The sequence below is a fragment of the Pipistrellus hanaki genome (genome assembly GCF_964339955.1).
Source record: "Pipistrellus hanaki genome assembly, chromosome: 11".
Lineage (NCBI taxonomy): Eukaryota > Metazoa > Chordata > Mammalia > Chiroptera > Vespertilionidae > Pipistrellus > Pipistrellus hanaki.
Window position 1 is genome coordinate 51,156,004 of NC_140513.1, and position 26,877 is coordinate 51,182,880.

The window sequence follows — 26,877 nt, forward strand, 5'->3', positions numbered from 1 at the left end:
CTTTCCCTTACAGTCCCTCAGGGTCTACTCCCAGAGAGCTCAGCAAATCTAACTATATATAGTAGTTGGTGGGACTGTGAGTTAATTAGCTGTATATTGTTCCACTACCTTTTGCATTTTTCTTTGTCAGAAACACTAGCAAGGTAGCCTTATCCTCTGTTTTCTACTTGTAAATTATTTGGAAGAGGCTATCTATATTTTCACTATTTTTCCCCTAACTCCTTAAAATATTAAACTGCTCAGTATAGACTTCTACTCAATAAAATGCATTCCTCAACCAATTTCCACCTTTACCCGAAGAGTTATATATTTCCCTTGAAGGGCATGTTTTAATAAATTCTTACTTCTACTTCCTTAACTATATGATGTATGCGGAACCATGGTAATCATATACAAATATAAAAAATTAATAAAATACCGCATGGATGTATATACAGACACTTTGGAAAACAATAGTGACTGGTAAAACAAATAATAAGACAAAGGTTGTTATTATTCAGTGACTGTTGAGGAAAAGTTTCCAACACCAAAATTTTTTAGGCACTTAAAGTATATCGCCAATAAAATGAGTTTTTAAATTTTGTAACTTTTTTAATAAACAAGACTAAATAGTCAAAATTGTTCTTCAGAGAATAATCTTACAGAAAATACTCTGTTATCTCTTCCAAACTTTTTGTGGACTTTAAGTACTATTGGAGACATAAAGGAGAAATAATATACGTATATCACTATTCAAGCTCATGAAAAGGTTTGGAATTTTAAAGTCTTGGTTTCCTGCATAAATACAATTCCCTCAAGTATTCCCTATAGGCAACAGTTATAGATATGTTTTCTTTTGTTTCTGATTATATTTATGTCTGGAATTTCTTTATAACCCAAATGGAAGACCTTATAAAAATGGACAGAAATAAGGTATATTGCATTCCAAGAAGAGATATACACAGGAATCCAGCATGTCTTTATGCTCCCAGAAAAGGCTATTCAATAAGTCACCTAGAAATACTGAAATGAGCATTATGATTTGCTGTGGTTCTCTACCATTCGCTTCTTTAAGGATCAATTTAAGACATTACATAGCAACTACAATACTGTATTTTAGATTTTGCTATGTTAATATTTTCCCACTTTTGACAGAGTATGTTCCCTAACAATGTTCTGTTAAAAGGGAGATCAAGTCTTCCTGAATCTTCAGCATAGGGGTGAGCATTCAATGAACAATTAAATGCTCATTAGCTACAATGTACTGATTCTAATTACTGATTTAAAAATCATAGCAATATCAATAATTGCAAACACCTTATGGAGTACCTACAATAAGACAGGTAGGGTTAAGCACCTCAAAAGCACTTTCTCATCTCTTCCTCACAACTGCCAAGTACAGTCAGTGCTCACTCCAAAGCTCAGAAAAACAAACCTTAGAAAATATAATGAAATTACCCACTGATGCAGTTAACAATAGGTAAACAAACATGTGAACCTACAGCTTGATTCCAGAATAAGCTCAACTGCTAATATGAATATCACATTTCACATACTCTTATTCACATACTCGTTCTTAAAATTTAAAGTATATATGAGGGGGAAATTACATTTTTTATACCAGTGGAGATACAAAAAAAAAAGTGTTAGTAAAAAACAGATTTTCCCTTGTGTTATTCTTAATAACATTCATCTGATTTGCCCCTAATATTCCCCATTCAGTTTAATTTATACTCATTTATTTATCAAATACTTATTATCTATTTTATAGAGTGCTCCATAAGACTTCCATTGATTTGGAGGTCATGCATTTGCACAATATCTACCTTTTATTCATCTATTTTTCCATCTACAATCATGCCCCATTTCATGTGCTTTCAAATTTTCCCCAAACATAAACCATCAAAATGGAAATTAGCTATTAAAAGTAGCTGATATTAAACTTTATCCATTACTGCTAATATCTCTGCCTTATCTTAATCACTGCTGTATTCAAGTATGCCTTGATATACAGAAACACATTGTTAAAGCACATTTTACAGATACATCTTCAGTGTTATAAAAGAATTCTTACCTTAGCAAAAGGATTCATGTAAAGTTTCCCTTTGAAACTGAATTCCACTTGTGAACTTAATATGTTTTGGTTTCTAAAAATTAAGCTAAGAAAAGTAAAATAAAGTACATGGATGATTGTTTTAAACTTTAAAAAGCAATTGTTTAAAACTAAGAAGGGAGATATATATACCACACAAAGGAAAATAGAGATATAGTGATTATTAAACTAATCTGAAAATTACAGAAATCCAAGAAGCAGAACCTAAACCAGATCCTCATAACCAGCTCCATCTTTTTTTCCAATAACTAACATTCAAAAAATGGTTTTTCTTACAACCAATCTCAAACATGACCTACAATGTTATTGAAGTCTGGCAGTAATATTTTTAATGGATCCTTTCTGTTTCCAACCACCATCAATTCCATATTAGTTGACCATATTTAAATAGTAGTTTCCATCCACTGAAAATAGAAGAGAAAGGAGTCATTTTTATGAGGACCATGGCTGCAGACTGACTTCAATAGAAAAGACTATGTAAAGGTACAGAAGAAAAAACTGGACTCAGGAGTCAATTGATCTCAGTAAGTTACAGATGATAATAACAAACTTTTAATTAAGATTTTCCTCTATATTCCTTTCTTTTTAAATCCTCAGCTGAGGATATTTTTCCATTTTAGAGAGAGTGGAAGGGAGGAGGAGAGACAGAGAATGAGCGAAACATCAATGTGAGAGAGACACATTGGTTGGTTGCAGGCTCAAGACCTGGCCCTGGCCATGCCCTTGATCGGAAATGAACCCATGACCCTTCAGTCCAGGGGCAGAAGCTCTATACATTGAGCCAAACCCACTAGGGAGTCTTCTATGTTCCTTTAAAATATTGCTTGCTGCTTTGAAAAATAACTCCTCTACTTTTTTTATTTACTTACTTATTCATTTATTTATTTTTGCTTATTTATGTCCCTGTAATAATAAAACTAACACAAGCAACCAAAGTGTCTTTGGGCCTCTCTTTTAGTCTCAGTACCCACAGCTGCATAGTGAGAAGGTCTCTGGGGATTCTCCCAGCTCTAAAATTATAAAAGCTAAAGAGCTCTTTCTTAAAAAAGAAAGCTTTTTATCTAGATTGAACCAAACGATCTGATATTGAACTCCGGATTGAGCAACATGAGCGTGTTACTCAAGAGTCAAGTTACACATTTTCTATTTCTCTTTAATAAACAAATGCATTAAAATCCCATATTTAATAAGAGTATGCTAAGCTTCATTAAATATTGCTTAATCTGAAGGGCAATGCCCTTCAGCCAAGGTAACTAGAGGCCAAATTCCTAGGATGCCAGAACCGGAGGGACAGTGGAAGTCCTCAGGCCAATTCCCTCACTTGACAGATAAAGAAACTGAGTCACAGAGAGGCCCAAAGGCCCCCAGACTCTTGCAAACAGCAGTTAGCCTACCTCCTTTTCTTTATTTCTCCTTCAGCATGCTGCTTCAATCACTACGTTGGCACAGAGTGAAATTCCACATCAGTAAACAAAGGAGCAGAAGAAGGTAATTCCATTACCGGGCCACTAAATAATTTAGAGCCTAATTTTTCTTCTTTTTTAATGCAAAGACCTTATGTTCAGAAACTTACAGTTCAAAGTACGTTAACTAAAACCATGTCCATATGTAGATATATCTTCTCCCATAAGCATCTTAAGAGACTAGCAAACAAACAAAAAATAATAATAATTTATCACCGGGCCCTAGAAAACAAAAACTGAAATTAAAAGAAAGAATGGAGTTGATCTAAATTGTATATTTTCATTCCTTCTAAAAGGATTAAATAACAGAATTCTAAATGGTTTGTTTGTACTTTCCATGCAATATGTAGATTAAGCATGAAATTCTGTTTGGGACACTTTGACATCTGTTTTCAGTGCATTACAATGAAATCTGGGGACTTGATACATACATTTGCTGTAATAAAACTGTCACTAATCAGTGTTTTCCAAAATATTGCCCATAACTATTACTATTCAGTAGTCTCATTTGCATGATCTAATATTGTTGCTACATCGTGTTTTTCCCTGACAATGTATTAGCTGGTCCCAGGCACATGGTCTAAAATGGATGCAAACCACTCAATAATCTCTGCATTTCCCTAGTACCCTGTGAATACGCATGCAATCTGTCTTAAAATTGAACTAATTCTTCATCCTTCACAAAATGTTCTCCCTGTAACTGGAACACCTAAAACTGGATTCACATCAACTGCAATAAGGAGCCCACATTGAGGAGGTAATCATGCTTCCTGGGGCTTCTACAACAGAAGATGTTAACCTAATCCTAACTCAGAAGTCCTTTCAACAAATCTGTTATATGCTGCTTGCTTAGTGATTGCACAGTCTGCCATTAACTTAAACCATTTCTATGAAACACTGGACAAAACCAAGGCAGACTTTAAAACGGGGTCTCCTTCATTTTCTCTACGATTAATAAATAACTGGATCAATGGCAGGTACCAATAAATAACTGTATCAATGGCAGCTCACAAGGTGTTAACACAACCTCCTGTGTTATTAGATTTTAAAAATGCTTCCACATCATATAGCATATATCTGTGGGTCATGAACAAAACCTGGATCTCAGGGGAGAAGTAATTCTGAGAGCGTAAACATGGTTCTCAGAAAAACAAAATCTTACTAAAAATAATGTATTTACCTATGCTGACTCGAAATGAATTCCACATTTTATCAGTATTTGAAATCATATTGCTTAACGGTCCAATATAATTTCCTTTTGTCCTCCTATGAACTCATCCTAAACCTGAAATATGTTTCTCTAGACACATGTTTTATATTATACAAATGTTGGATACAAAAAGCAGATTAATTGTAGACCCTAATGCTGTGTTTGTTAGTACTAAGAAGTCATTCCAAATGTTCCAAAAGAGATTAATGTAGTTTAACAAGTCTATTTAATTATTGTAAGACCAGTGATCCTCATATTACTATAAGCAGCTTTTCCCTTATTTGGAGACTGAACAGATACTGTTACATGATAACTGTTAGCCTTATCCAAAAATATTAATGCTTCACCATCAGGAAATTTAAAGAAATATATTAGAAGGCTCTGAAAAACAACCAATATTTAAGAACCATGTACGCATTCCCATTTTAAGTCAACTTCAACTTTAAACCATGAGTGTCAACAAAGTTCTTTCCAATGAATTAGAAAGACAAAATACCAAATCCTTCCGCCATCCACAGCAATAGCTTTTCTGTATCTTTAACGTTTTCACATGCATTTTGTTTCCTGAGCTAAAACCCATGTTTTTGTAACTTTTGTGTGTACTGCATGCACGGAACTAAAAGCCAGGTATATTCTCAAAAAGAAAAGGTACAGCACAGATTATTAAAAAGTATGTGCCAGAATCTAAACAAGCTAATCAATGTTCTGATTCTGCTGGCTGTACACCCTAGTTACCCTTTAACTGATGAGCAAACAGTGAGGTAACTTTTCCTATTAACTCCTGGCTAGAACCCCTTGGCTATGGTCATAAAAGGCTTCATATAAGAGTTTGAATATTTTTTGTTTTTTGCACTGCATCAATGTGACATGCGATGTAAAGTACTTCCCTCGTAGGGACTGAGGATATGGGCTAATCCTGTGTCCACTTTCCAAACCTGCTGTGCAAAGTGAGGGAGGGGAGCGACCCACAGGCCCCGGACAGCAAGCCTCATGACCAGTTCCCCGGGGATCCAGCCCGCACAGCAGCTTCCTGACCACATGGATCCAACCGACCAGAGCCGCTCAAGTCAAACACTAATCCCAAATCCAGTTTGGAAAGAAAAAGGACATGTGTTAACCACTTCCCATTTTGCTTCCAGTTGTTCTTAGTAAAAGTGAAATCACTGTTAAGTAAGAAATATGAACTTTTTTTTCCTCCAGAGATCATTTAATTAATTTTCTCAATGCCATGAAAAGGACGAATGGGGAAGACTGGCCTAAAAAAAGAAGAGTTAAATGGCAATTAAATCAAAACAATTCATGTAACTAATTAAACATCTTGCGTTTCAACCCAACCAGAGGTCATTTTTAAGTAAGACGTTTTCAGGCTTAGATCTAAAAACCAGCAGCTTGCTCTCTTCAAGAACAATCCAGTCTAGCCACATCATCATCACTTCTGTCCAACTAAATCTAAAACATAAGTGTAGCGCTCCCAAATGTTGGCAATTTAATTTTTTTGGTAAATAAAAGTCTTGTGCGTTTACTGGAGTACAATGGAATATGGAGAATTGCAGTGGGTTGCTTGCTAGTAGGATACACTTCATTCAACACAAAAGTTGAGTTAATTACTCAGAGTGCCACTAATAAAGTTATTTTATTTTTTTCCTTTCTAATACTCCTAGCTTGGCCAAGAAATGAATTCCCTGGTAATTCTGACATAAAGGATTGCTAAAATCCCCACAGTCATTCCAATTTAAATCAATTTCAAACTACATACAACTAGCTGACTTCACGTGCCTACATTCAGAGATTTACTAACAAATATCTATACACATTACTGTGATCAGAACTTTTTATTCTCTGGAATATCTTATCATCTGAAATATATAACAAGTAATTGATGACCTCATTTAATGCCCAACCACTCCTTCTCTTCACTATGGGGTAGTTTATCTGGAAGTATACATTAGGTCAGTGGTCGGCAAATTGTGCCTCGTGAGCCACACGTGGCTCTTTGGCCCCTTGAGTGTGGCTCTTCCACAAAATACCATGGCCTGGGTGAGTCTATTTTGAAGAAGTTTACGTTTACAAAATTTGGCTCTCAAAAGAAATTTCAATCTTTGTACTGTTGATATTTGGCTCTGTTGACTAATGAGTTTGCTGACCACTGCATTAGGTTATGGCTCTTTATAATAATAATGGCTATTATTGGCAGTATCGTTTCCACTTACCTTAATTATTTCATGTGACCCTAAAACAGCCCCGTGAAGGAGGCTGCTTCAGCGACTTGACCAAGGTCACAACGCTGATAAAGGGCAGAACCAAGACTAGAACCCAAAATGTCAGACTCCTGCACTTACTTTCTATGCTCCACAAAGACCGGAAAGGCAGGAGGGAGGGAGACGGGCTCAACTCCAAAAGCAATCCAAAATTCAGAGAATGACAGCATACTTTCAACTGCACACTATTTACTCAGTCTACGGATGAGCCTCCCTTCTTATGTAATGCCAGCAAGATGTAAGCCCTACCTCTGTCTTTGTTTCTCTAACTTCCCTTCAGCTCTGCAGGGCAGGCGTGTACGCATGCACGCACCAATTACCCATGGTCCAGGAACTTAACCTCTCTCACTCAACAGCTGAGATCCATTTCAGTGGCTTTCAATGGGAGAACTCAGGCAGACTTCTGGAAGAAGGCATAGACATTTTTTAAATCCTCAGGGGCTGGTTGCTGTTTTTGCACCACAGCCCCACACTGCACATGATCCATCAGCCCACTGACCACATCCCAACCCAACCCCGCGTCCGCCCCACAACCGAGGACACTCCTGCATAAGAAAAGGGCAAGAGAGATATCCTTGAGTCTATATTGGTTTTTGTAGGAGAGGAGAGAGAAGCAGAGGCTACTGACTAACCTCTGATCCAGTGCATTTCACTCACCCTCCCTCCTGAGATCATAGGGTGCTGGATTATCAATATAATTAATGCTGAAAAGGAATTTTAATTCCTTGCTATTGGGAACATTCCTGGGGGAGTAATAGTTTAAAACAACAACCACCAAAGGAAGAGAAAGGAAGAAAAACCCTCTCACCTGCCATTTCAGATGTTTTTTAAAATGGGAACAGAAAAATGGAGTGCTTTTTCCCCAAGGTTCTCTTGCCTGCACCACATTGTGTCTCATCTGTCAGTGTACCCACACACATGTATAAACAGTATGCGGCATACCCGTCAGGAAATGCACATTCTAACTTAAACTTCCTTTTTCCCTCTAATAATGTAAAAATAAAATGTAACAGCTTGGATTTTAAATATTTAATCTGGCAAATATAGGAAAAAATCATGAACTACAATGTCATATTTGGCAAAGAAAAATTTGGTAGGATAAAAATATCTGTTTTAACATTTTAGAAGGCATTTCCAATATTTTAAAAATAAAATTATTTCACTGCTGCAGAAGAGCACAGATATAAAATTCTCTGCTTTTTGCACATGAGCTCTTTATAGAGAATAGAAAACAATTTTTATACCCATTAAAATAAATATTTAATTTCTCATACTGGCAAAGATCCCCCACAGAAATGAAACTTCAATTTTACTAATGGTTCACTACAATGTCATAAAATTTGGCTATTTAAGTCACAAAAAAATAGGCTTCTTCTAAAATTATGATATGAGATGGAACACAAAGTTGCAATATCTCTCTCTCTCTCTCTCTCTCTTTCTTTCTCTCTCTCTCTCTCTCTCTCTCTCTCTCTCTCTCTCTCTCTCTCTTTTTTTTTTTTTGTCCTACATGTTGAGCATACAGCATTTTCCAAAACTGGACCAAAATTTATAGGGTGAAGTTTAAAAGTCAGTCGTTTTAGGACTTACACATTGGTAACCGAAAGCATAACTGAATTTACCACGTTTACCCTATATAAGGACAATAAAATATTTTTATTGTAACAGCTGAAAATGTTGAAAAGTGATTATTAAGGAAGCCATAAATATAAAAAGCTGAAAAGCTGACCTCAGAAGAGTGGGGGAAAGGAAATTGTGATATGCATCCTCATAAAACACGGAAACTGAACATCTCAGCAGAAGAAACCCAAATGCCTCCCCCCAAGCCAGGACACCATCCCTCACCTCCTACCGCAAGGAGGGCTGCAAATCTGTCCCCATCACTGTCAGCGAACAAAAGAACGTCCCTTCTCCAGCCAGACCATGTCACACAGAAGACGGAGCTGTGCAGAGGGACGCCTCCAGTCCACTGGGGTGTAAAGTCAGGGCTGGGGCTTTTTGTCAGCTATTACCATAAAAGAATAAGAGGAAACAGTGACATTACTACACAATGGAAAGGTCAAACAGCTTGCAGCCATTTCATGACCCAGACAAGTCAAGGTCAAAGGACTCAGGTAGCAACTTAGCCAGGGCATAAGTTACAGCACAAATGAATTGTTTTAACACATCAGCTTTGGTCAATTAAACCTAACAAGGCAAGTTGCATCACGTAGCGGGGTTCCTGACACCAAGGCCAGAAGCGGAGACCGACCTCATAAAACAAGGCTTTTAACATAGCATAGCAAATTTAAGGTAATCCATCCAGAAACTGCAGATGTCAGAATAATAAAATACAAGTTGTCCTAAGCAGGAACACTTTTCACACTTTAGAACTCGCTAATAGAGGGGCATACACTTCATATTGACATCCTCGTGTTATTAACCTAGACGTAAATGTAATCCCCTACTCACGTGAATTACAGAATTCGCCCTCTTTCAAATAACTTTCTGAACATCGGGGCTCATGATTCGATTTGTGTTCTGAGCTCTACCATTCCTGTGAACAGCAATACATTTCTCCATGTACTTTTTTTTTTTTTTTCAATGTGAGTTTTGAACAAGCAAGTTTTGGCGGGGGGGGGAAATATTCAGCTTCATTCAACATCAGAATATATATTTATGTCACAATAACAACAGATGCTTGTTAACTGCTTTTGTGTAGTTTTGTGGCAGATATATGTGTTTTAAAATTCAATTGAATACTATTTATTGGATTTTCTTTTTTGAAGCTAACCAGAATTTTAAAACTGCATATATCTGGGTTAAGTAATCTTTTTTCAAAGGCCATTCTGATTTTTTTTTTTTTTTGCACTTACTTAAATAAATCCCATTTTCAACTGATTTGTGCTTCAGCCATAACTTACTACATGCTCTGAACTGACTTAGATTTCTGAAAATATACAACCTCCAGGCAACTCTCAGCTAGTAAAATTACTTCATCCATCACCCCATATTTTCAATGATATAGTCCTTATTCAGAGTTCTTTAATTTGTCTGTGATTCATCAATGCTGTCCTGTATAAATGATCATTATAAACAGAGAGAACGTGTGTATCTAAGTGTTTCATTACAAACCATATACTTATGCACAAGAATAGTTTGCAATCCCATCTTAGACTATCACTTAATTTAAATTTCCAGGAAAAAAATAAATTGGGGGGAGGGAATAATGTGTGGCCTTCAATTCAGCCTCAAGGTCTTTCCACCTCGTTGGTTAATTGGTAGCCATTTCTTCCAATTTTCTGAATAATATAACAAAACCAAAAAGCCCAACCATTCAAGTCCCATTAGCCTCACATCCTGAAATGCTCAGCCTCCTTCAAGCCTAACCCCACAGACGCACTCCTCACCACGCACACTTGGTTTTCACAAGTTCTCTGCCGTCGGATGATCTGTGCTCGATGCCAAATCCTCACAACTGAATTCAGTTAAATTAACCACATCGCATAATTGGAGCTCAAGGGCCCGAGAATGCACTCTAACATGAGAAGACATACCGCGCGGCCACAGAGAAGGGAGCGTGATTAAGAGGAAGCTCCCCTCTTGCTATGCTTGGCACCGAGGCATGCTGCTGTAATAACTCCGGTTTCCGATCGCCTAACCACCAGTCCTTGAGATTTCTAAAAGTATTCCTCCTCCGCAAGGATGGAGGGAAAAGTTAGAAAACTTTGCTTTGAACCTGACGCTGGCTGATCGTTTGCTCTGCCACAGCACAGACACTGAAAAAAAAAAACGCCTCAGTGTCCCAAGTTCGACTGGCATCAACTTCAAGCTAGCAGACGAGCTGTTCTCGGTGACACACTGCAGAGAAACTCCCACCCAAAGGCTACTTTCAGAGCCGGGGGTCACCCTGGCCTTCACCCATAATTCACGGGCATTGAAGAATTTCCTATTTCCATGAGAATGGGGTGCTACGTCCACCCTCTGCAGATCTTAAACTTCCCACCAAAGCCATCTCATTATTCCTTTTATTAGAAAGTTCGTTTATCGTGTCAGCCACCGGGATGACAGAAATGAAAACGTATCTCAACCTTAGGAATTCCAGAAAATTCTGACGCAGCTACCCAGTGGGTCCCTCCCCTTTTCGATGCTTAAATTATTAACCAGTTGGCAGGGGTGGGGGGAGCCAGAGTCCTCCTAGAAAGGGGCTCTTTAAGAAGCCCCCTGGTCTGGGTTTCCATCCCCCGAGCTCAGTGAAAGTCAGCTCTCTTGGGTGGTTGTTTCAAATCGTGGTGCCAAACTGGAAAGAAAAACTGGAGGATTAATACTTTGGTTTCCTTTGGGCAGTTTCCTCTCCAATTCCAAAATTCAGGGGGAAAACAAGTAAATTTAAAAGAAAGAAAAAAAAAACCCTACCAAATCTAAATTGCATTTATCTGTAGGTATACTTCCAAGGTAGCCCTTTAGAAGTGTTAAAGAACTAAAGCAGGGGCAATGAGCGGGCTCCCTGAATGGCTCCTGCCCAGCTCCAAGTCTCCAGACACCTACTGCACTATTGGGGGGTGGGGGGGCACCTTTTGGAAGCCCAACTATCACCCCCTGTCACAGCAGTCCACATTTCCCCCAAATTACCACTCTTCCGGAATAACGGACGTCATTTCAGTTCTTTTACCTATGGAGTTCTTTTGCCACACAGGAGGCAAAGTGTACTACATTTGCAAATCCACACATATTATCTCAATGAATATTTTTATCACAAAATACGTAGAGCTGTGTGTGTATGGGGGGAGAGTACAAGTGCGGAGGGGTGCCTAACACTGTCACTGGGCCTTTGCTAACACTGTTACTGTCTCTAGAACGAGAGTCATTACAGTGTTTAAATATCTGGAAATCATAATTGATAGAACAAATGAGCCTATCTCTTTCTCTCTCCTCTCTCTCCCTCCCTCCCTCCCTCTCTCTCTTTTCCCTTTGAAAAGTGAGATCATATTAACAGCCATGCAAGAGCTCAGTTTGCCATATCAGAACACAGATGCCAAGCCTCCCCAGCTGGCATGTGGGGCCTCAGAGTTTAACTCTTGAGGTGTCTGGCCATGCCATCTCATACCAGGGACATCATGGCACAGAGAGAGCACCCTGCTGGCCCCTCAGACCACGTTTTCTTCTTATCGGTGAGAAAACTGCTATGTATCTTATCTTATACTATATATGTTCCCACAAAGGTCTCATTAAGCCTAGGCATCAGACACGCCAGTAAGAGCCCTTCTTTATCTGGTGAACTGTGTGCGAGCCAGAAGGCAAACAAATGAGCCCTGGGGTTCAGGAGTTCAGTCAAGGACAGGATGCTGGGCAGGAGAGCTCGGCAGTGCTCCCCCTAAATCAAACGTGCTCACAGGCTGTGTGCTCACCAGCCTCTCCCAAGGCCAGCCCACCCCAGATCACCCTAGCCAGCAGCCTCGTGTTCACACATTGCCAAAAGCTTTGTGTTTCCCCATCACGGGGAAATACCTGCAAACGAAGGGAAATATATTAAAATGTTCAAGCAGGCTGTCAACTCGCAAACAATTATCTCCTCGGGCTTTTCATAAAGAAATAATTGTCGCCCCCAAAGGATTCTGAAAGTCAGGGGCTGAAGGAAGAACACAATTCCCGGCGTTTACTTCCTTGCTGATGGCATGTGACAACCAGGAAGGGTTCCGTTTCAAACGCAAGCAGGATTATACCCCCACCCCCACCCCCCCAACCCCCCCCTGTAAACAACTCGTGGTTCTCCACAAAACTTCCCAACGCACTTTAGTGGACACGTAGCAATCAGACAACAGTTGCTGTCCTCTAACAGCAGATCCCAGTGTTCAGGGGGCCACGAGGCTAAGGCAAACGCCTCTCTGTCGGGAGCCAGGAGGTTCCTGGACTCTCGTTAGCCTCCAAAACATGTTTCATACGAGGGCAAAGTACAGTCCAAAAACCAGTTAGGCTGACTTCCTTCAAACTCTAATCTGGTGAAACTCATGACAACAGGGACTATCTCTTGAGATCTCTAAAGGTCTCCGTGTGTTGTGACCTCTCTCTTTCCTCGGAACCCGGTGCTGCCTCTGAGAAAGCCCAGTCCCCAGGTCCTCACCCCACCCGGCTCTCTCTCCCCGCCAGGCAGGCAGGGCACAGCCTGGCAGCCCAGGGCCTCCCCTAGGCCAGGCTTCCTTCTGTGCGGAGCTTTGGGCAGACCTGCTAATCCTTCTGATTAATTAACCTGAGAATGGCGGTTGACTAGAAAGCAATATGAATGCTAACTATCTAGGAAACTTTCAACCAAAATTATTTCAGCCTTTTGGTTGGTGTTCCTGGCGTGCAGAACTGTGCCCTGAGAATCTGGGCCATGTTCTGGATTCAGCACCGAAACATTCCGGGATGCCGGCTTTGTATCAGACCTTAAAAACACAGGTTTTTAAGGTTTACCCGTGTGTATTTTTCTAATCATTTACACTGGGAAGAAAAGTGGGGTCCTCTCCACACGTTGGCATACGTTTGGGGAGCGTGGGAATGGAGGGTACGTCGTGATGTGACTGAAAGCAATCCTCAGTCCTAAGGAGGACACTGCACATCGCTCCCTTTGGCTGGTCCTCCACACCCTCCTCCTGGCACAGCCCACATCCTATAGGGAGCACACGTGTGTCCCTGGAAGGTGTGTGGTGCGAGGCTAGCGTGCTTCTTGTGTGTTGTTTTGCTTTGCTTTGCTTTCACACACGCCATAACAAAGGTAATATGGGGAAGAGGTACCACCTGCCCGGGAATCATTGGACATCTTTAATATCTTTGGGAAAATGGAGGCCCTTTAAAGCTTTCTTTTTTTTTTTTTTTCCCTCCTTTTTTTTTTTTTTTTTTTTGCCTTTAATCTGTCCTAATTTTAAGAGATTAAAAAAAAAAAAAAAAAAAAACCAACCTAAAAAGAAAAAAAGGGTTTTACATTAGCTAAGGTTTGCAGCAGCAAACAAGCAAGCAGCTTTCATTCAGGGATTGTCAGAAACTTTCCAGTGTGCCCACTGCAATGCGGATGCCAACCAACGAATCAAAGGCATTCAGCAACTAGACAAAGAGGGTCTGATGCCAACCTCGGTGCCACTGGCAACCATTATTGGCATCAAGCACACTGTCTGCCTTTTTTTTCCCCCTCGCCTGGCACTTCACAAACAAAATGGCGGTTCTTGTAGCAAGGAAACAGCCGAAGCGCAGCCCTCTGCATCAATAACGTCCAGGGATTTTTATGGATTTAAACGCAGTGACTCCCAAATGGTGTGTACATTTTAGGTAAAGTGGGAGGGGTTACAGAATGTTATAGATGACCCTTTGCTAATGTAGAGAAATAGGAAAAATGGACTAAATTGCGGCCAACCGGGCTATAGGCACAGAAGAAGCTGAATAACAAAGAGGTTGAGCTTTAAAGGAAATACTGCCTTGCGGCCATGTGATGCAAAAGTCTAATGAACTATATATCAGAAATGATTTCGAGATGCATAAATTTTCCCCAAAACCATATCAGATGCAGATGTAGCACTATAGCTTATGTCAAAGCTATAGTAACTCTTTCCACATTTAAAAAAAAAAAAAAAAAAGATGAGGCTTCTGGGCATGAAAAAAAAAAAAAAAAAAGTGTGTGTGTGTGTGTGTGTGTGTGTGTGTGGGTTGAACCAAAAGAGCAAGAGGGAAAAGGAAAAGCATAGGAAGTTGGTCCACAATGGGAACTTTATTAAATGTTGGTCTTTATTTCCTCCTGCAGAAGAGATGCAGTTTATGATCTTATATAAATAACCAAGAGGACTATTGACATCTCTAGATCTGGAAATTGTCAATATATTGTAACATCACTCCGCACTGCAATGCGGATGCCAACTAACAAATCACAGGCATCCTGAGCTAAACAAAGAGGGGCTGATGCCAATCCTGGTGCCAGTGGCAACCATCTTTGGCATTCTCCCTGTTCCCTCTCATGTTTTCCTCCCAGTCGTTTGGAAGTGAGGCAGGAAAGAAAAAAAAAAGGGGGGGGCGTGAGGGTGGAGAAGGTAATTTTTGTTGCTCATTCTATGGCAAACATCACATTTTTCTTTTCTGGTTTTTCTTTCATGTTTTTCTTTGTACTTCTTTACCTGATTTATAAAACAGACGTAAGTGGGTTTTCTTGTACTTAGAGGAGAAATAAAAGGTCACTGTGGGAAACGGGCAGTCCTCACCGACTACAGACTTATCTTTTAAGATGCCTTCATTAATCAACTGCAAAACGACATCATTAACCTAGATTTGAAAAAAAAAAAAAAAAAAAAAAAAAAAAAAAAAGTTTTGATAAAGGGAAAACACAAAAGCATCCTGATGTGATTTTTTTTTTTTTTCCAAAGAAAAAGCCCACAGATGTTAAGAAGAGATGATGTACTGGCAGGTAGGAGAGGATACAAATTAGATGCACAGGCTAAAATAATGGAAGGTTTTTATGATGGAGCAAAATCAATGCTGGGTCTGAAAATGTGTTGGACACTGCAATGCGGATGTCCAAGAGTTGCTTCAAACTTTATGATTCTCGTGACTGATGGTGCAATGCAGAAAACATTTTATGCGTGTTTCTTTCTTTCCTTCAATCTATCTTCACAAATCTAAGGGATATGTTCCTTATTTTCAGTTCATCAACCCAGAGATTTGGCTGCCTGCCCCGGGAGTGGATGTACATACGTACACACCTCACGGACTAGCCTTCAAGCAAGTTAAAATGTGAGCAGCAGTCAAATGCTTGCAAATCTTCCCCGCACTGCACTAAAAAGTTGCATGACCCACTTTTTAAAGACTTGACTTCTAGCCTTGACTTTCACAACACAGTTACAACGTATGTACAGTCAATCCAGCACATATACACAACCCACCTTACAATGTCACCTCCTAGACGGCTGCCAATCAAATGAAGTGTCATGTGCTAATGACCTTTAATTTTAGGACACATAGGGTGAAAATACATATTTTCCCCAAACCATCATTACTTGGACTTTAATTCCTAAATACATAGAAATAATAAATGTAATGTTTCCTTTAAAAAAAAAAAAAGCAGTATTTCCCAATATATGATGTCTAGCACCATTATTTAAAATCAAACTAAAAAAAAAAAAAAAAGTTAAATGACATTTAAGTGTATCTCTAAAATTGTATCAAGCAAAGATAAAGACAAAAAGCACACGGTAAGTTACTTAGATTTGAGTCAAAGAGTAATTCTGATGGTTTATCTTCTGGATGATAATGAAGTTCATACCACTATATTAAATCCCACATTTATTTGACAAACATCAGATAACTGTCCGCCACCTGACGATCTATTTTCCCTACCGCCAGGCCAAGTTAGGAAATAATTCACCATGTGTAGCAGATCAAACTTCAGTCCACTTTTGGTATGCTGTTTTTCAAAATAATGTTTTACTATGGACTGTTGCTATTACCAGGACATCTATATCCTGACACAATGATTTGAAGAAAAGAAAGTCTCACCTACTTAAGGAAAATATGTGAAGAAAAATAAAAATAGTAAGGAAACATATTTCATCGACTCAAAAAACACTCAGCAAAAATATCACCTATTTTTGAATTATTGAGGCAATATTTATATCACTCTCTTTATCAAGCATTTTTTTAAAAAAAAAAATAGGTATGGTATGTGATTTCTGCATTCTTTTTTTAGATTTATTTTAAACCAGTGTAACTGGTCCACTTCCTTTTTTTTGTTCTAGCAGAAGAGCTGCAACTTTTCTCCCCTGCAAGTTTTATGAATTTACATTTAAGTAAACTAACAGTTTGAAGTGTTCCAAAGTCACCCTGGAAAAATACAATAACAAATTATTTAAGCAACAACCGTCTACTTAGTCCACTGAGAATATCATACAATCAAAAGCAGGTATTAATAGAAACACTTAAATTAAGTAAGTCTAGGTCTGCGTAAAACATACTCTCTGGCATTGGCTATCTGAGCATTTCGTAGTAGGAAGCGTTAATTCTATTTTCAGTGCAATAGCACTAGAATCATGAACGAGGTTCACCTCTCTCATTCGTTATGAGGCTAGTACTAAAATTATTAAAGCGCGGTTCGACTATTCATAAATAACGTTACATTTTTTCACATGGAGAAAAGATGGTGCAAGGAAGGTAGCCTGAGACCAAAACGGTTAAGTTGTCATAAACCATTTTTTTTTTCACACTATTCTGTGTCTTTGAAAAAGATAGATGCTTTCAAAGACATTTGCAAACGAATCTCTTTGCGGTCTCTCTTTAAATACCCACGCCTACCCAGGTAGGAACGCGCCGTGTCTATTTCCAAGGGCTTGCACAGGGCAGAGGACACCTGAGCATGCATGCTACTCCACCCAGAGCACCCAGAGGGGGCGAGGAGGGAGACCTAAGGGGCCTCCAGGACCGTTAACCCCGAGCCCAGACATCCCGGACCCCGGACGCGTGGGCAATGTTTGCATGTGTGCGGTGCGAGAAGAAAAGAACAATCGGCTCCTACCTTGCTCCTGCACGTAGTATGCCAAAAACAAATCAAGCTCCTTAACTGACACTGTGATATGATGTGGCTGGACACAAAGTGCTGGGTTTGTGCAATGAGGGGATTTCATGAGCCGCTCTCCATCGGTACTTTCCAAAGGGATGCCTTTGAACAGGATCACCATGACTAGATCCAGACGCCAGACTTTGTCTGCCTGCCGCAGGCAGTCGATCCTCCTGATCTTACCCTTCTGGTCGGGGTTGGATAAGACACAGCACGGGTGCTTCTTGCCGGTCACGGTGAGCACAAAGTCCTCGCGGTACTCCTGGCGGATATCTTTGCGCAGTTTGGCCAGGAGCCTGGACGCCCACTTCTGCTTGATCTCGGGCTTTTCGCTGAGGAGCTCATCTTTGACGGCTCTCTCTTCGTCCTTGGACATCCGCTTCTCGTGCTTTTTAAAGTACTTGCGTTTCCGAGCCTGCAGGTTGAACCACGTATAGGCGATTGCACGGACGTGTGGAAGGAGGGCCTCGATGAACGGGTGAAATTCATCCTGCGGGAGGCGACAAGGAAAAAAAAAAGAAAATAGACACGGTCAGGTTAGCTTTAAAAGGCTCACATGAAATAAAATAACAAAGTGAAATCAAATAAGACCACTGAGCACAAAAAGTTATGCATTTAAAATAATAATAATAATATTCTTTCCTTATTGAAAATGACCAAAACAGTAGAACAATTAGAAAATCAAGCCATGCCAAGCTGCCCCCTTTTCCACCAAAATGCACAGGTGGATGCTCCCTCCCAAAAAAATAAAATAAGGTTTACGTTTGTATTTCCACTCTGGCCCCATCCCCCTCGTTCCCACCAGGCATCCTGCATTCTTTCGAACGTAAGCAACCAAGGTGCTTGGCACACAATTCAATATTTAAATATTGGCTTGACCAACTAACACATGACGCAGTACCATTTTACAAAGAACACAGTGAGATGTTTTTTTCTTTTTTTAAAAAATCGGAGCAGAGCTGTTCAGAAGGCAGGAGCCGTGCCACAGTTCATTTCTCCCCTCTGTGGCACAGAAACACAAAGCATATAGATGCTCAGTGCAATGCCACACAGTTCCCGCGTTTGGAGCATGCTCTCAGCAAGAGGCTGCTGGTGGCACAAAGAGCATGCGCCATTAAACTTGATCCATTTTCTTATCAAACGTCCAACATTCCAACACTGAAACAGCACCATTCCAAGAGCCGTAACTAGAGAAACCGGTATACAGTGAGGGAAAGTGGGCAAAGGACGCCAGCCCGGGCATCCGTGTCCCGAACAGAGGTTTCCATACCTTGAGCAAAATGCATTCACGCCCTCCACCACCAGGAGCCCCCACCACACACACACACACACACACACACACACACACACACACACGCACACACACACTCCCCTGCTCTCTCACAGACACGCAGACACCCTCTTGCATTTTTTTTTTTTTTTTAAAGAAAAGTTTGTAAAGTTGAGAACGCAAACGGCACGCATGTTCTCCCGGCAGCTTTCTCTATAGAATCCGAAGCCCCGCGGCCTCAGTTAATTTGTTAACTGATCACATGAGTTACAGCAATTATTCTAAGCGCCTTAAAAAAAAAAAAAAAAAAAAAAAAAAAATCAGTCCGAGGTGAACAATGAAAAATGGCAACTTGGCACCAACTTTACATTCTTTGTGTCTCTGCATGTCGTGGCAGGGTGACACCGGGATTGCACGGCTGGCCACTCGCTGCTTTTGTGGAATCAATATGATTCATTGGCTACGCTCATGGGTTCTCGGGCAGGACTGTGGGTGCCCCTAGCATGTGCTTGTGAGTCTGTGCGAGTACAGAGCGTGTAAGTAGCCTATCCTTTGCATTAAGTGGTGTTTTGTGTGTTTTTGTTTTACCTTAGGCTCCTGCACATTTTTTTTTTTCCTGCCTGTTTCCATCTAAGCCTTTTTCAAGGAAGGGAGGCACAAGGCGTGGCAGATAATCTCTACCTACAAATATTTCAGGTTGCTTTCCAAAGCAATCCGTGTTTCCTTATTTCCTGCTGACGGTAAAACCTGTCTCGTGAGCTCGGAAAAAGCCCTGAACCTCGTGTGCATGCAAACTGCACGCGTGCAATAGGCTAAGATGCGAAGCAAGTAAGAACTCCCACCACGGCCACTGTGCTGGTCACGTTAACTATATTGTCACTCCAGCCGGTCAGGAAATAACTTTCTCTAACTGGTCATCTCCCCAGTTAGGATGTATGCACTAGGGACGGTCACCCCGGACTCTGTGGAATAAATTCTGTTTCACCAGCAGACTGATGAATTCCATTAGGTCAAGACGATAAAAAGTACAACTAATGGCACCCTAACAAAGAAGGTGTCCCCCAAGCCCCATGTAGTTAGGAATCCATTTTTTTTTTTTTGATGATGAGACGCAAAGTTTCAATGCTAAAGACTGCGGCGTGTTAGCCGTCTGCGGTTCCGAAAAGGAAGGGGTGCGTGTCCCATCCAATCAAGAATGCGGTCATCAAGTGTTTTAACATATTGCCATAAAAAACGCTCCTACGACAGGATACGTATAAATCAAAACGTTATAACACCGCAGAATACAGATGATTATATCACAGCATGAGGCATAACCAAATGCCATGGAGGAAATCATTAAACCGATCGGTAGTTTCCAGCAGAGATTTGAACAATTCAGTCACTATGCGAGCACATTAAACTAGGCCATGGAAAGAGTTAAACCACAATCTGTTCTTTGTGTGCGAAGGCAGCCCTGCTCGCAGCCACCACGGCCCATGATAAGACCTCCCTATCTCCCTACACTTACTGATGCCATGCTTTCGGCTTTCACTGCAGCTACAAAAAGTTTGTTTATCCCCCTTCGGAACACATGCAGAAGGAAACCCTTGCTCATGGAAACATGGACTCAAACATGCTCTGGGAATTCACTTCCTATACAGAACCTAACTTTTAAACTATAATTTATTGATACGACGAAGCAACGTACATCTGTACACTCATAAAGGAAAAACTTGAGAATGCAGAGAGTACATGGAGGGCAGCTTTGTGTCACTCCTTTTACCCTTGCCAGGCTTTTGAAAATGCAGGCTTATTTTAACAGATAGTAAGCAATGCAGGAACTCTTAAGTACCTGCATCCTTAAGGACTATGTTCAGTGACATTTCCTTTTTCTTATGAAGACATCAAACGTATTTTCGATTATATCTGTTTGCATTTCAAATCATCTAGCATGGAGCGCATCTCAAAATTTTAATAAATTGTTTTTAAACAATCACACTGCAAGTTGAGGGTTGAATTTGGAATGTCTCAGTAAGTGCACACAAAAACAATGTTTTATGAAGTTGCCTTGAGTTTGTCATCAAGTCATGTTTTAAAACATTTTTTTTTTACTATTGTTAAATAAAAGTAGCAAACTTTCGCAGTCCACAAAGTTGCCCTAATATATTATGAGGATTCCATTCAAGTGAAGCACTTACTGATAAAATATGTCCTCAAAAAATGATGCTAAGTAGAGGTTTGCTTTGTCACATTATATTTCTGTATTAATATGCCTAAAATGTCATCTTCTAAATATGGTTGTTTTATAATACTAAGTTGCAATATACTTTTCATAATTTTGGGTGGCATAAATATGAAGAACAGCAACTGTCTTCATTAAAAAAAAGTGATTAAGGTATTCAAATGTCCTAATTAATAGATTATCACAATAACACTTTAAACAATTATGAAAATTATTTTTTAAAGCAAGGCAGCAAAGTGATCTAAGACCTAACGGCTCTATATTATCACCTTGCTCTTTCAGAATTTTTATTAAATTACAACTGAGATTCAGTAATGCTCTTTTAAAACTTCTTTTAGTTTAACTACATTGATAAAATAAATAACAAGTTACAAGTTTGAAATATAAAAGCAAACAGTCCTAATTCCACTAAAAACATTGATTTTTCTTCACAGCCACAATGGTTTCCTCAGAAAGAATGGAACATTAGACCAATATAGTTGGTAATGAATAAATACTAGATGTTCTTGGAGTATTGCTATTTAACAATAAGCCATTTAAAAATGTAACTAAAGAACTTGAAAGACAATGAAAAAACATCAATTCAAACATGCCAATGAAAGTTATATTATTAAGGATTTTACAGTAATTTTAGAAAAAGCAAATACTAACTTATATATAATGGTTTCTAATTGTCCTTTTATATCTGATTCACAGTGATGTATAAATACTGATTTATAAATACTGATTTATATTGATTCACTGGTACTTTTGCATAACATTCTGCCACATATCCACTTTAACTGTAGCTCTTTTTGAATTAAAAATCTTTCTAAAAATCTCGACATTTCAACAATTGAAACTTTATAAAGTTTTCAACCAATTAAGAATATTTCTCTATTTTGCATTTTAAAATCCAAAAGAAGTGTTTTGCTACAGTTGCAAGACTCTTCCAATACAAAACCAAATTATTGATCTGATGTTAAATCAACATAATTAAGGTGCCCTCACTTTTGCAGCACCTTACATTACCTATAAAGTCACATAGGAAGTATTAGCTAAGTGAGAATTCTAAAGCTAAAATTCCTTTTCTTGCATAGACTTTAAATCCCAAAATAGTTTTAATACATCAACATAGATTTACATTATTAAACAGTAGGTAATATTAGTCACCATGAATTAGTGTTGGTAAGTATGTTTTCTTGACTACTAATGTGATAGCTGAATGATGATGCGGTATATGCTTCGAACAGTCCATATGTCTAGATGCTGCAATTTCATTTTTAACTTGCACAAATTAGTGAGTTTTCAATACATGTTTAGAGGAAACAAAAAAAAAAATGCAGTGTATGTGAATCACTAGCAATGTTTCTAAAAAGCCAATGCTGGAAACATAAATTAAAATAGAAAAGCAATCCTGTACAGGTGAGAATAAGTGAGTCAGTACTTTGCAAGTGTAAAGCTTATCTCAATTTGTTGCATTTGAATAATGCTTCAATAATGTAAAAATAATATCAAATGGACATAGTTTACCAGAAAGAGAAAAAATGTCCTGATGATGGGTGATATGAAACGCCACTTTTACAACTAAAGGAAATTCGTTTTACCTGAAACAGTTCAATCATCGTATTTACTGGTCATTATTCTTAGCTTTTAAAGGACAAATAGCTCAGCAACTCATTTTTTCCAGTTTTGTTAAATTAAAGTGCACGTTTACTTGCTGAAATAGCCATATCTAAGTTAATCATAGTCAGATGCCAAACAAAATATAAACAATAAAAAATGTGTCAGCCAAAAAGCTACAGGACTGTATCCAATCACTGAATAAGCCTTATCATTGTTTTCATCTTCATTCACAATTTATGAATGCCTCAGTTCTTTTGAATCACAATGGCTTCTAATTGTCATACAATTGAAATCTTAATCATTTGTCCCTTATAAAAATGCACCATCGTGATATTGAATATTTTTAAATTGCAACACACCTGAGAGGAGGTGACACTTGTTTAACTGTCTAGTCTTTATGCCAATGTCAAAGAAAATGGTTATCAATGACCCATCATGCTATATCCTCCTAAAGGCTAAAGTAAACTGTCCCACACCTCCAGAGGGTTAAAATACTGCCTCAAATAACAACTCTGGGCTAAGATATTTAGTTAGTTCCTCAGTTGGTTAGTTAGTTGGGGCAGCGATGAAAAACCACCTCCCAGGTACGTAGGCTCAGTCTGGTCACTTTTCCCCAACTGACCGTCTGCTTTAAAATTATACAAACCCTGTCCTTTCCAAAAGTATAAAGCCAGGGTTTTATTCCATATCATTGTTTCCTAAAGCCTTGGGATTTTTTTTTTAATGACTTTACTTTTTCCACCATTACATTCTGCCTTAGGAGCTACGCCAAATGAAGATCGTCAAATGAACAGGTTTCCACACACACACAAAAAAAGAAGAACGTGTTCTCTAAGTCCTTCCTCTTCACCACGACCAGCTAACTGGTGTTCAGGTAGAGACTACCTCTGTGGTGTGGTCCCTGTGGACCGCAAAGTGCAGATCAAGAAGGGACCAGAGTGTGAGATCCCCAAATTAAGCAAAGGAATGGATCCCCCCCACCACAACCTCCTCCGCCTGGCTTTCGTCGGGTCGCCGGGCCACAGCCTGCAGCCAAGTCCAAAGGCGCCCACAAGGACTCCCGCTAGAGTCCCCTCGTCCAAGTTCAAGAGTAGTTGGTCAGGGCTGACTCCCCCCAAATGCCCCTCTGAAGCCGAGCCTGCCTCCGTGCGCAAGAGCCAGAACCGGAGGGGCGGCGGGCACCTCGAGCAGAGGCTCCACTCCGCAGCCTGCACCCGGGGGCCCGCGTGGGGACCGGCTCTCTCTCCCGTGGGCCCGGGCCCTGCCCACCCCGGCGGCGGCCTCGCCCTGGCAGCCCGCGGGCGCCCGCTGCTCCCCGTGCCCGCAGCGCCGGGCTGAGCGTGCGGAGCCGCGGGCTGGAGGGAGGCCGCGCCGGCTCCCACGCCGCCCGGTCCCATCCCATCGCAACTCCCGGCCACTTTTTCGAGGGATGGGGGTGGCGGAGGTTCACTCTTAAAAAAATAAATAAATACATAACTAAAAAAGCCTCGAACTGTCTGCAGAGGAGAGCCCCACAACAAAAACAAAAGGCAATTTCGGGCTAGAGAGAACCCCCAAAAGAGCGATCAAAGACGCGTACCTGAGTGAGACAGATGGGAGAATACATCATGACTTCGCCTTAAAAAAATAAAACAAACACACGCGCTTTCCAGGAGATGCCCAAGAAAAATCTTCGAGAAGCCAGAATTTCATCTATTCATGTTCCAGTCCTCGGAGCCCCTCGGTGCGCTATCAAATCAGCTGGATCAAATCCGCTGGATCACCGCAACTTCACGACCAACCCAGGTCCTCCTTCAACAGCCACAAGATTCAAGTTCACTTGGCGGCGCGCTGGATTTCCCGGCGTGAAATCCAATCTGCACTTGGAGACCTCACAGTCCGAGCGCGCCCGCCGGCCCTGCTCTCCCCGGAGCCGCCGCCGCCTCCGCCTCCGCCGCCGCCGGTGTGGGTCGCTTTCCGCCCGGGTTTGGGGATTTGCGTTCTGTGTTGCAGTTGCAGTTATTGTTGTTGTTGTTGTTGTTGGGAGCTGGGAGGTGCGCGGAGGATCGGCAGTGCGGGTCGGATTGGGGTAGTGGTTGGTGGTGAAGTGCTTTTTTTAAAAAAAGGCGGGGTGGGGGGCGCAGGAAAGAGGGCGGGAGCAAGAGCGAGCGAAGAGAATGTGTCACCGCGCTGGGAAAGTTCAAGGTTACAGCCCGGAGGAGCGCTGCCGCCGCAGGGTTCCCGGGTGGCGGTGATCGCGGGCGAAACTTTGCCGCCGCCGCGAGCCGCAGACCATGTGTGTGCGGAGAGGGAGCGCGGCGAGTGCGCGCGGGTGGCGGGGCCGCGCGGGAGAGGCCGGTGGGGGCGGGGTGGGTAGGGGGGGTGGGGGGGGAGAAGGGAGAGGCCGGGGTGAGGGAGGGGACGCGAGCACAGGTCTCCCTGGTGGAGGAAGAGGCTCCTGAGCGCGGTCCCCGGCTGCAGCCGCCGCCGATCGCGCCGCCTGGCCGCCCACCGCGCCCCTCGCCTGACCCGCCGCGGGAGGAGGCTGCCGCCGCCGCCGCCGCCCGGAGCCCAAGGGGATCGGAGCGAGCTCCCGAAAAAATCCCCAACGATAAATCCCGCTCTCCCGTTCAGCTCGCGGCTCCAAACTCCTCTCTCTTCTGCGCTGGGCTCTATCTCTCCCCCCGCCCCCTCCCTCTCCTCCCCTCTCTCTCGCTTTCTCTCCTTGCAAAACTTGGAAGTTGAAAAATTCACCGGTTCCACCCTCTGGACCCCGCTCGCGAGCTCTCTCCAAATCAGACTTAAGGATTGTTTTATTATTTAATTACACAATCATCGCTTTACTCCTCCTCCTCCTCCTGCAAGCGCGCATTCCTTCTGCACCAGCCTCTCCGCACCCCCGCCCCCCACTTTCCTCCTCCTCCTCCTCCCTCCCTCCCTCCCTCCCTCCCTTCTCTTTTCTCTCTCTCTCTCTCTCTCTCTCTCTCTCTCTCTCTCTCTCTCTCTCTATTTGTTAAAGGTTTCATAGCAGTGCAACAAAAAGCACAGTTGTTGGGGGGGGGGGGCGGTTGTGTTTGTGTTTTTTATTGTGTTGTTGTTTTTCCAAAATAGATCTTTCCGCCCTTTTGGTAAGTCCCGCACCCTCCCCACAACCACACACACACACACACACACACACACACACACACACACGACCGTCTCCCTGGAGGAGAGATTGCGGTGCTGGTTGCGGACTCTTTAAGCGGCGGGGACATGGAGCAGGAGAAGCCCTGCTCCGGCCTGGGCCCGGGAAGGGGAAGGGAACGAATGGAAAATTCCCTCACACCCCGCCGCCCGGGGGCTCGGGCTGGGGCGCCGGCTCTCACACCCCGGCGGGCGGGCGGGCGGGCGCGGTCCGGCTCCCCCGCCGGCGGAGGGAGGAGGACGGGGAGGAGGGGGAGGCGGGGACCGAGCGAACTTGGGCTAAGTAGTTGGGGCGCCGCGGGCGCGCAAAGAGGCGGGGTCCGCCAGGGTCTCTCCTCGGGGACCCGAGCCCCAGGGCTGCTGGGGAGAAGCTGCGCCCTCCCCGGGGTGCCCCCGCGCACGTGGCCCAGCTCGGAGAGGGAGGACCGGACCGAGCCGCCGCCAATGCCTGCTCCCTCCACCTCCCCCTTCTCCTCCCCCTCCTCCCCATCCCGCTGCCGCTCGGCTCTTCCTCCAGCAGCTCCGCTGGCTCCCTCCCAATCCCCCCCTCCAGGGCCCGGGGCGCCGGCGGAAAGCGGCTCCCTCCCGCCGGGCGCGGGCGGGGCGGGGCCGGGCGCGCTCGGGCTGCGGGGCGGGCGCTGCGGGGCGGGCGGGCGGGCGCGGGCTGCGGGAGCCGCTGCTGCCCCGCAGAGGCGGCCGCGCCCGCCCGGCTCCGGCGCCCGGGCCCCGCCCCCACCGGGCCGCCGGCGGCGGCGGCAGCCCCCGAGTGAATGAACTTGATTTTGGGTCTTTGGAGGGCGGAGGTTTTTTTGCTTTTGCACCCTTTCTCCCCGCGGCACACACACACACACACTCTGGCGCGCTCGCAGACGCACGCACACCGCCCCCCAAATTTCCGCAAAAAGGGGTGGGTGGGGGAGAGGTGGAAGCCAAGGCTGTCTGTCCAGACAATGGAGAGGAAAAGTGAGCGCGGAGAACTCCGCGGCTACCTCGCCCGGGGCTGCCGCCGAATGGGGCTCCCCTGCCCCAGTCCCAGGAGGGAGAGACCCC

General features: G+C 42.4%; 1 protein-coding gene across 7 annotated transcripts in view; it reads right to left on the minus strand.

Annotated features, from left to right (window-relative positions):
- The window catches only part of NFIB (nuclear factor I B), a 230,207-nt gene extending 204,709 nt beyond the window's left edge, over nt 1–25,498 (minus strand). For 2 of the 7 annotated variants that reach the window (XM_084898253.1, XM_084898252.1), the window contains exons 1-2: nt 24,245–25,494; nt 17,525–18,056 (exon numbers count right to left, since the gene is read on the minus strand). In XM_084898253.1, coding sequence (XP_084754379.1) covers nt 17,525–18,056; nt 24,245–24,274 — 562 coding nt within the window. In that variant the 5' untranslated portion in view covers nt 24,275–25,494. Of the gene's footprint in view, nt 1–17,524; nt 18,057–18,467; nt 18,695–24,244 lie in introns of those variants that run through there. The other 5 variants (XM_084898255.1, XM_084898251.1, XM_084898249.1 and 2 more) reach the window with 4 other exon arrangements.
- Nucleotides 25,499–26,877: the final 1,379 nt, after the last annotated feature.